This window comes from Leuresthes tenuis, unplaced genomic scaffold (genome assembly GCF_036924035.1).
Source record: "Leuresthes tenuis unplaced genomic scaffold, fLeuTen1.0.hap1 SCAF_18, whole genome shotgun sequence".
In the NCBI taxonomy this organism is placed as follows: Eukaryota; Metazoa; Chordata; class Actinopteri; order Atheriniformes; family Atherinopsidae; genus Leuresthes; species Leuresthes tenuis.
This window is the reverse complement of record NW_027325372.1, coordinates 8,727,733-8,738,208: the sequence shown is the minus strand read 5'-3', so window position 1 is coordinate 8,738,208 and position 10,476 is coordinate 8,727,733. Positions and strand designations below refer to the sequence as shown.

The following is a 10,476-nucleotide window of genomic DNA, read 5'->3' as shown; positions in this document are numbered from 1 at the left end:
ATAGCAAAGCCATCAAACCTATAAACATCACAAACAATAAAAAAGCACAAGATTGATGAAGTTATTACAGCATTAATCATAAATAAAGGCAGTAATGATCGATCATTACATTTGCATCCTGTTTTCCAAGTTGGAAAAAAAATCAAGGTGTAATTACAGATATATTCAGCCAATTAACAAACCGATAATTGCTATCTTCTGATTAACATGGAGGCTGTTTATAGCCTGCTCCTCCTCAGCTCCGAAGAAGAAAAACCCTACATTTCCCATCATCCTTTGCGCCCCGGAAGAAACCAACAGGTTCACCGGATATCTGTACGCGGCGCCGCGTGAAGGCCCTTTTCCGTCTCAGAGAAGTGTGGTACAGAACGGCAGACAGAAGTGAGTGAAAAATTCAACTTTTACTCGTTTTATATACTGTTAAAATAGGTCAAACCGAACATCTGAAAGAATTACGAGTTGTAATGTTCGACCAATTCAACCAGAACTGGTAGTTTTTCCCGAACAGTTGTTTTATTACCTCTGAACGTTTCCGAACGAGCACAACAGAGCTGACCGTTAGCATGTGGCTAACCTCCTAGCACATGTGGATGCGGCACGTTAATGATCCCCCTCGATAGATGTCACATACAGTACTCCGCTTTACTAAAAGTCAGCGTTAATACTGATTCTTTTTCATTACATATTACACCAACACGGATTAGAAATACGCAGACACGTTAGGTTGCTGACTTTTTTTTTTTTAGATTCATAGTCGTCATAGCTTAAGTCTGCTGATGCTAACTGGTAACAGGCTTCGGATGCGGCCTTGCTCCTGCGGGGTGGTTGTCTAAGTCTCTGACTAGACTTTAGGGTTGAATCTGCATATTGTAAGGTCATGTATCATAACGGAATATAAGCTGAATTTCCTCTGCATTTTTCTGGAAAGTTAGCAATGGCTGGATGTAAAGGGGAGACTCGAGCAGTAGTAGAGATACAGTGAGACTTGAGATTTTAAGCAGTTTTGATGTAATTAGTTGTCGATTTTTATTTTAGAAAAATTATAGATTATAAGACACTTGCTATCACATTACAGTTGGCCACCTTTCCTTCAGTCTTGCCAAATCTTACGACAGAAACAAGGTCTGTTAAAGTGTATGATCGGGTTAAAATTAAGTAATAATTAATTTGACAATCTAACGTTGTAACATAACGAGTCAAATCTTTAAAATAAATGTCCTGACAAACAAATGACTCCTGTTTCTACCCCCTAAAACGGGTCCTCAAACTCCGGTCTTTATAAACAACAGAATCACTACTTTTGTGTTAATCCGTGCTGAACTCTGCTGGGCTGAAACAGCCTTTAAAGCATGTGTATTTCGGCCACTGACTCCTGAGCATTGTTGGCAAAGTAGCTGCAGAAACGGTTAATCGCAGCAGTTGTCAACACTGCTTTCCTGTTTTTTTTTCTGTAGTGACTGAGTGGGAGACCGCCCCAGCCGTGGCTGAGACACCCGAGATCAAGCTCTTTGGAAAGTGGAGCACAGACGATGTCCAGATCAACGACATCTCCCTGCAGGTAGGCAATTACTCTGGAGTTTTTGAGTCGTTATAAGCGAGGCTAGAGTCACACCTGGACACTGACTCGTTGTCTTGGTGTGCTAGAGTGCTCGCAGAGAAAATGTCTTTGCTTATTCATTGGCTGTAGTCTGCTGTGACCCAGTCAATCACCAACTCAGATACACCACCTGCCTGAATGAGATGCCTGCCTGTTACAGATGAATGTAAGTAGTGATGTTTAAGGTGGCAACGATTCAATTCTTCACTGCAGGATTATATTGCCGTGAAAGAGAAGTACGCCAAGTACCTGCCACACTCTGGAGGACGTTATGCCGCCAAGCGTTTCAGGAAGGCACAGTGCCCCATCGTGGAGCGTCTGACCAACTCCATGATGATGCACGGCCGCAACAACGGCAAGAAGCTGATGACCGTGCGCATTGTCAAGCACGCCTTTGAGATCATCCACCTGCTGACTGGAGAGGTACGATCAATTGATGTAGTACGTCAGTCATGGTGCTCTGAGAACCAAAACAAGCTTAACTAAAAGCCTCTCAGAAGGGGGATTTAAAAAGCAGTGTTTTCACCCTTTTAAAACATTTCACAGCAGATTGGAGGGTTGTATCATGATCTTTAATGTCACTTGAACTGCAGAACATCCGTGATGCAGTACGACTCGAGTCGTAGCAACACCGGCCATGTTACATAGAATCAGTCCGTGTATCCGGTGCAGAAGTAACGCAGGAGCAAAATTCCTTGACTTTGCTATTAAATTTTGAAAGTTTGTTTTTTAAGGTAAAAAATGCACTTTTTCAAGGCCTCCTTCTGGGTAGATTTAGCTCGCCTGCCAGGAACCCTGTGTTGTTGTTTTTTTTAAAGAGGGCAGCTGGACTTCATTTGTCAGTTCTTGAAGATGTTTCACCTGTCAGTTTGAAAGGCTTTGTGTTCGAGAACCGACTAAACAAGTCCAAATGCATTTGATTAAAAAAAGAAACAGTATTACTGAGAATCTACAGCTAATGAGCCCTTTTAAGGCTAGCTGTACGCTTTAATTTCAGACATGTTTGGTCAAATGAGGCATATACCTTCAAACTGGAATTGTGGGCACATCAAATTGAACAAATAAAGTAGGCGTTGTTTACTGTTGCACATCACCCCTGAGGTTATGAAAAGTTCAATCTTTTCTCCAATTTATCCCAGAATCCCCTCCAAGTCTTGGTGAACGCCATCATCAACAGTGGACCCCGTGAGGACTCCACCCGTATCGGTCGTGCTGGTACCGTGAGGAGGCAGGCTGTTGATGTGTCGCCCCTCCGCAGAGTCAACCAGGTGACTTTTCTTTTTACTTGTATCCCGCTTCCTGGATCTAGGGGTGTGTCTTAAATGTCCAGAGTTCATTAAGCTGTTGTGATTTGAGGAAATTGTTTAAATATGTAGTTTAAATGGAGTTTTTTTAAAATGTTGCTGCTCTCATTTTTTGACTCTGATTCATGTCAAACGAGGCTAGAGTCACGCCTGGATATTCCCTGTTGTCTTGGTGTGCTAGAGTGCTCGTAGAGAAAATGTCTTTGCTTATTCATTGGCTGTAGTCTGCTGTGACCCAGTCAATCACCAACTCAGATACACTACAACCATGACCTGTGTTTGCTCAGCTAAAGCTAAGCTTGTCAGTTTCACCTGTCAATGCTCTGCTTTCTCTCGTAGGCAATCTGGCTGCTGTGCACAGGAGCAAGAGAAGCTGCTTTCAGGAACATCAAGACCATCGCCGAGTGCCTGGCTGATGAGCTGATCAACGCAGCCAAGGTAACGCGTTGTACTTAAAATGAATCATTACAACCGTCCCATGCATGTTTAGAGCCGTGTGGTCTAAGCTAAAAACGACTGGGATTTAGGTTCTTAGAAACTACATGCAGTCTATTGTTCATCTTCATGGCTGATGTGTATTAAAGTCTCATTTCTTGCTCCTGCAGGGTTCATCTAACTCATACGCCATCAAGAAGAAGGACGAGTTGGAGAGAGTTGCCAAGTCCAACCGTTAAACATGTTCGCTTTCTAACAAAACAAATAAATCTGAAGAAACTTCTGTGGAGTTGGAGTGTTTTAATGTAAACAAGTGTTCTGAAGGTAATTTTGTACATGGGGTTAAAATGTTGAGCGTTTAGGTTATCAAGTCAAAGGGAAGCGACACCTTTGTAGCAACTTTCCACAGGACAGCATTGTAAATCTTCATAAACATAACCAACTTGTCAAAATGTGGATTTAATTACCCCTACAGTAGCTACAAACTCATACCCGGGAAGATTTTAGTATCTGTAATTCTACACATAGCAGCTAGATGACCTAAAACTAAATTAAAACAAATGTGGATACCAGGGGGTCTGTGCACATCAAAATGGGAAAAAAATTCAAAGGTTGCAACAGTGAAGATGCAACAATTATCAGTGGTTTTAAACCTGTTTTCTGTGTCCAGTTTGCATTAATTAAGCATTTTATCTTAAACTAGGAAGTACAAAAATATTTTTTTAACATCATGGCTTGGTTATTTGGACTAGTAGTCTCATTTATGCAAAAAACAAATAAGATGGAAGAGTTGCTGTCCGTGTAAAGAGTGGAACCTGCAGTTAAATTTGTGACCTTGGTGGGGAGAAACGAGTAAAGCTTTCACAATTTGAACAGTGTGACGCTACAGCTCAACTTAGTGGTTCAATAAAGTCCCCAGCAGGGGGCGCAGTCATCCCACAAACCAGATGTGTCGTACAAATACCGTGCATCTGTTTCTTTAAACTATAAATCCACAGCTTTGATGGGTAGGCAGCGATTCACAGGCCACCGAATAAACACCGTGTATTAGCGCATCTTCAGAAATAAGTGTGCTTTCTGTTGACGAGGAGACAGAGCGAGGACAGAGACGCTCCCAGTTTGGAGGCCTCACTGCAGGCTGTCGGCAGGAGGGTGTAGTCTGGCAGCTTCTGGAAGGCCTGCAGAGAGTTGAGAGGAAACAGTTGAGTCATACAGACACTCAGTCATTACTGGAACAAGAAGCACTGGACACACTTGAGGGGCTAATAAAAGGAGGGGAAAAACTGCTTCACTGGTTGGAAATGAGCTGCTGTCTGTTGAGGGATTCACAAATCAGGATTCTGTTTAGATACATGCCTGCAAAACATTAAGGAAATTACAAACTTCTCTGATGAGTTGACTAAATTCTTGGGCTATAAATTGGATTCTTGGGGCATCATAGCACCAAGTTTAAACAGTCCTCACAATTAATGTTAATGAACACAAAAACATAACTTTTAAATTCGGTCACGTTTACATCATGATAGCATCCATTAAATGGTCATTAATACGCTCTACATCCTGTAAAGAATGCATGGAGAAAGGGCTCAACATGCACGATCACTTCTGTGATGTTCAACTTCATTTGTTTGGTAAAATCTAAAGATATTTTAGTGTTATCTGAACCATATCTTTAAGTTTGATTATCTAGTTAATCCTAATAAGAGCAAAGCAATATTAGAAAGTATCAAGACAATATTATAGTTAACAAACAAAAGTTCCTCAGTGACTTCTAATTGTATTCATAGAGCATACAAGAGGCGAATACTCGCCTCATTATTTTCCCAAACCAATTGTACTGAGCATCCAGAAGCATTTGCAGTCATGCATGATCTGCCCTCCTTCACTAAAGAGTTTGGTGTTCAAACAGCTCTGCTGACCAGCGCTGACGGGGGATCCGTTTACGGTCGTCTACCTCTCAATGTGCGGGCGAAGCTGCTTAATCGGGGGAAAATTCTCTTTATTCTGCAGCAACGGCCCCTTCATTCACAGAGTTGTCCATTGATGTTCAGGGTCCCGTTGCTATGCCACAGTGTTTGTTTGTTTACATGTTGATGATAGCAGCAAACACATAAAAGTAGCCGTGTTTGCGGGCTTTAACTCGGCCTCCTGTGTTGTACTCACAGAGACGCTGTCGGGACTTTCCTCGGCAGGCCGGTGCAGCAGGAAGTCCCGTTTGGACGGGCCTTTAACGTAGATGCAGTTTGCTGCAGATTCCTCCGGGACGGTGAGCACTTCGTAGTGGTGATCAGTCAGCTGCTCCATCATCTGAGACAAAACACCCACAGACACATCCAGCCTTACACACACACTCAAAGGAAAGGCTAATGCCATTACAACACCGTGGGGGTTCACTTGAGGACAGATTAGATGTTATGAGTGAAATAAGGCCAGTGTTGCTGCAACCTGACCACACCCGTCTCATTTTATTAATCTGCTTATTATCTAGATTATGTACAGAAAATGTTGCGGCTTGAAACGGCACGCACAGGTGAACAATATGAGGTGGTTTTATTTCATTTTAGATTGAAGATCCCATCATGTACGTGTAGCTAATTTACATTTAAAGTCTTACCCGCAGCGTCTTCTTGGCCCCGTCGCTGTTGCTGAAGACAATCGTGTTCGGACCTCCCATGGAGCAGACGTTCTTCAGTCGGGCTCCACCACAGACGGGGACGGTGGACACAGCAAAGTCCTGAACAGAAAGGAAAATGTTTCCTCAAACAGTTTTACAACCTAATTTCATTAGATTATATATACACACACACGCTTTTGCACATTAGATCTGTAACACGTTCCAAAAAAAAGAAAAGGGAATATATTTAGGCTTAAAACAAAGTTATCTGGCTTTTAAACTGTCCCAGTAGACGACGTGCACCCAATACCAAAACACCTCGGCTCCGTCTAGCACGACCTGTTAAAATGCTCCCATTTATTTCAGTGTTGTAAGGAAAACATGATGATACATAAATACACACAACAAATACAGTAAAATGTCATTTAATGAAGGGAAACTGAAATAAGCCTGAGAAGTTAAACTCCTCTGAAACCAAACAAACAAGAGGATGCCAGACAAAAATGGCCTGCTGATCTTCTTTCTTCCCCAGCTCTGACAAACACACCCAACGTGCGAGGGCGCGCATCTGCCTGTGTGTAAAAAGCACTTAAGAAAAGTGAGGGAATCGATACTAACGGGTGGGTCCGGTCAGGCTGGAGGAAGCGGCTGTGCGTCCTTCATTATTTGGAAACTCAAATTACCTCATTCATCACTGTTTACAGACAAGAATTCCCAAAATGCAGTGCAGAAAATGTCCACCTGCTCACTTTGGCAGCTGTGTTCTTTTTCGGATGACAGTGTTGGCTCCAAGACTCCACTGTTGCTCTGGCCAAACATGTAAACTGACACCATAAATACCAAGGCTGCAGTTGTGTTTCATTGAAAAAAAAAAAAAAAAAAAAAAAAAGATTTCATGGAGTTTCAGTCATTTAAACATAGTCCACTTAGCTGTAATGAGACTAGAATATTAGTTTAGGATTGACAAAATAACCAGAGCGTGGACCAGCACCCACACAGAAGCTGTCGCAAGCAAGGATTATCTGATAGACGACGCTTCTTACCCTGAAAGTGTCTGCCAGCACCTCTGCCCCCCTACGGTTGGTGTGGGAGGAGATGCCAACAAAGAACTCCCTCCCAGTGAAGAGCACATCGCTGCCCTCAAGCGTGGCCCCTCCAGAGTCCCCATGTTCGCTCCCCATTTCCACCACAGTCAGATGGAGCTCCGACATCACCCTCCTCACAGCATCCACCTGAGAAACGAGGACAAGAACGGAAAATAGAGCCGTTAGATCAGAATTAACCATAAAACCAGATGAATTTCAGTTAAAACTGTTTTTTGGGAGGTGGGGCTTTTTGGCAAAAAAGTATAATATACAAAAGAATGTTTTAGTTAGAGTAGGATTGTATGAAAATGAAAAAAAAAAAAAAAAACAAGTCTTCCTCTTCCCTCCATGTTTCTACAGACGCCCAATAACGACAAACCAATAAGCTCCTGTAACTGACCTGACTGGATGATTTAAAAGAGCTTTAATTTGAAGCCAAACGTTCAGCTGAACATGTAAAAACATGATTTTTGTCCACAGCTGTCCAAACAGTTAAGGAAGTCTCTACACTTACAGCCAGATTCCACCGTGCTTTCCATGGAGCTCGGTAGGAACATATCAGGGTGCTGAAGAACTTTCAAATAGTTTTGAGTATTTCTATTTGGACATAAAGTACAAGTAAAAAGTGTGGACAGACAGAACTACCCCTTACTGTACACCAGTTGAACTGTCTCAATATTCTCAGAATAGCTTCCTCAATTATTTTTGGAAACTGCAAACCTAGTAAATAAAGAGTTCCTGGAACAACGCAACGTTCATGACTCGCATGCCAAGAAGAGTCACATTACATTGCAAAATCAACTCAGAGAAAGAATAGAAATGGCTGTTTTGAGGGATAAAAAGAGTTTGTTGTCGTTGTTGTTGTTGTCACCCCGCCAATCTTCAAAAGATGAATTCACAAAGAAGAATTTGTTAGACCAGGTGACGATGATAAGGTTAAGTGTGGGTTAAGTGTGTTCTGCAGCTTCATTTTCTGACCATAATCAGGCTAAACACAAGATTAAGTGCACCATCTGAGGATTAGGGGTGCCAAAATGAATCCCAAAGACACCTCCTACTCTGGTGCGTTACCTCACTGCGTCTCTGCTGTTTGAAGGGCCTGGTGATGAGCGCCGTGTCTCCCTGGATGACTGCTACATCCTCTATCCTCCAGCTCTCTGGCAGCTCAGGGTCAGGGGGAATTTCAATCAGCTGCAGGCCAACCTTCTGCCTCAACGCTCCCGTCAGGCAGCCGAACTGACGCTGAGCTTTAGCCAGGTCCACCGAGACCTCCCCATTCTCATGGCTGTCTCCCACAGCCTTCCCAAAGGTCTCCGGGACGCCCCGCACCACAGCGTGGGTGAAACAGCCATAAGGGCACACGTTTGCCATGACTTCAGTAATTCAGCAAATGCTGGTGCTCTGGCAGGACACAAGCAAGAGGCAGTAACAAAAAATGTGTCTAGTCAGCTGAAAAAAAACTAAACAAAGCTAACAGTGTGACTTGGGAGCATCTTCAGCCGTCTTCACTGACTCAAGTGCTCCATCTATTCTATCATGTGAATATGCCAAGAAGAAGAAAGCAGAGGATCCACACCTAGGACAGAAAAAGACACATGAAACTCTCAGTTTAGGCCTTCAGCACCTACATCCTCTGTCAGAGGCAAATATCTCAAGCTCAGGTCTCGGGCTGGTTCAAGAGAACAATGCCTACATTTGTCATAAACTGGTCGAACTCATTATTTGGTAATAGTTTAATCCGTGAGACTAACACACCCTGATACAGTTGGAAGAACATTGTAACTGGACGGCTGAAAGCAGACAAAGTAGCATTGCTCAATGCTAGATTGTAAGATATTATTCAATAACCCTGCAATATGGTGCAGTTTATTTTCAGATTTGGGCAGTGAGACAGATGTGGGACAATTGCCCTTTTATCATCTTCCCTGTAACTCACAGCAGTCGCCCACTGAGAGGCTGCAGAGGGGGACTCAGTTTCCCTCCACACAGGATGTTTCCTTCATAACTTATCAAACAAATGCTGGGCTTTGATATTCACTTAATTTTAACATAGAGCTGCACATAACACGTATTTCGAATAGTCGCTTGTAAGTTTAGCTGACGTTAGCACAATATTTTTGCTTACCTGTGAGTCAACAATACCTTAAAAAAACAACAGCACTGTTAGCAGAGCTATCTTTGGTCATTTAAAGCTACTTTTTGTTTGAGTTTATCCAGCTGCAATAATCAGGATAAACCTCATCCAAACGTGCACCGCCCAGCAGATCAACGCTCTTCCCAAATACTTGTGATGATGTTCCACATATCTTTAACGGGGAAAACTATCACCAAGCACGTCTAAAAAATAAAACTGCACAGTTAGAGCTGCCTACCTGTTTTAAGTGGCGTATATCCAAGTTCGGACCCGTTTTTCTCAGTTTAACTTAATTTCCCAACCAGCACGATTCCCGTTACTCTCTGTCTGCCTTTTCTCTGCCGAACAACTATCGAATGAAGATGGCGGTTGTAGCTACTCGACTTCCGGTTGTGTATTTCAAAATAAGACAAAACCCTCTGTTTTAACTTTGAACGTGCTTCGTCACACCACATGGCCGCACCACATCCAAATCTGTTGTATTGGTTAAAGTTCCAAAAGCTTAAAAAAACAGATAGTCAAACGGTATATACATTTAAATAAAAAAAACACACTCTTTGAAAAAGATTGATTATAGCGACCGTTATACTTTTACTTTTTAAATCTATGCCAACTATTTCCGGTTTGTTCATGCGTTTGTGTTGAATTTGACTCAGCTGCTGTTTGCGTTTCATCCCAGAGCACCCCCACCCCCACACGTCCGGCCCCGATTCAATAAGCGCTGATTGGAAGTATCATCGACACTATTGTTTTCGATTTTTACTGCTGTTGACTTCTTTAAAGTCAGGTTTAATGACCTATGCAAAACTCACTAACGTTTTATGACATAACACATTAAAACGCCCCAAATAATTAGGAATCACGATGCGTGTGTAATCAGGAGGGACATTAGTCATTATTTAATATGTTTGAAGTAAAGTTAACTCAACTATGCTGTTGTTTCATAGAGTAAATTCATAAATACAAGTCAACAATAGCTTGGTTGTGACTATATCACCAAACGTTCTTATGATAGTTGAAAACTAAGCACCAAGAGTAATACAAAAGGGGCCAAATATGAGACAGGGGCCTCTTTTCATTATGCAGAAATACAAATCATATCCCAGAAAGAGATGCAGAATGAATACAAATGAAGCAAAATTATCACACAAAACAACTACACCCCAGTACACAATGAGCTCAAGAGACATAAAGTTACAAAGAGATGTAAAATAACCAAAAATGTGAGATAAAACGACCGAACTGAATGCAAATCATCACATATAAATGCAAAAATGCCATATAATGCGGAAATACAACCACAATTA

At 42.1% G+C, this 10,476-nt stretch overlaps 2 protein-coding genes and 2 non-coding genes across 5 annotated transcripts; 3 read left to right on the top strand and 1 right to left on the bottom strand.

Annotated features, from left to right (window-relative positions):
• The first annotated feature begins 289 nt into the window (after positions 1-289).
• On the top strand, positions 290-3,619 carry rps5 (ribosomal protein S5). The gene is made up of 6 exons (XM_072370056.1): positions 290-381; positions 1,455-1,558; positions 1,811-2,020; positions 2,737-2,865; positions 3,241-3,339; positions 3,507-3,619. Coding segments are annotated over exons 1-6 (612 nt in total). The 5' UTR covers positions 290-380; the 3' UTR covers positions 3,576-3,619.
• On the top strand, positions 1,594-1,726 carry LOC140275892 (small nucleolar RNA SNORA3/SNORA45 family). Its single transcript, XR_011908596.1, has one exon. It is a non-coding gene; the product is annotated as a small nucleolar RNA SNORA3/SNORA45 family (small nucleolar RNA).
• LOC140275891 (small nucleolar RNA SNORA3/SNORA45 family) lies at positions 3,033-3,164 on the top strand. The gene has a single exon (XR_011908595.1). It is a non-coding gene; the product is annotated as a small nucleolar RNA SNORA3/SNORA45 family (small nucleolar RNA).
• ddah2 (DDAH family member 2, ADMA-independent) lies at positions 3,509-9,521 on the bottom strand. Of its 2 annotated transcripts, none has more exons than XM_072370054.1 (6): positions 9,408-9,521; positions 8,107-8,611; positions 6,994-7,182; positions 5,951-6,070; positions 5,500-5,643; positions 3,509-4,514 (listed from the first exon to the last, which is right to left on the bottom strand). In XM_072370054.1, exons 2-6 carry the CDS (start codon positions 8,404-8,406, stop codon positions 4,395-4,397), a joined length of 873 nt encoding a protein of 290 aa, XP_072226155.1. In that variant the 5' UTR covers positions 8,407-8,611; positions 9,408-9,521; the 3' UTR covers positions 3,509-4,394. The 2 variants fall into 2 exon arrangements, with proteins under 2 accessions (XP_072226155.1, XP_072226156.1); XM_072370055.1 differs by having other exon boundaries at positions 8,107-8,436.
• Between the last annotated feature and the right edge of the window lie 955 nt (positions 9,522-10,476).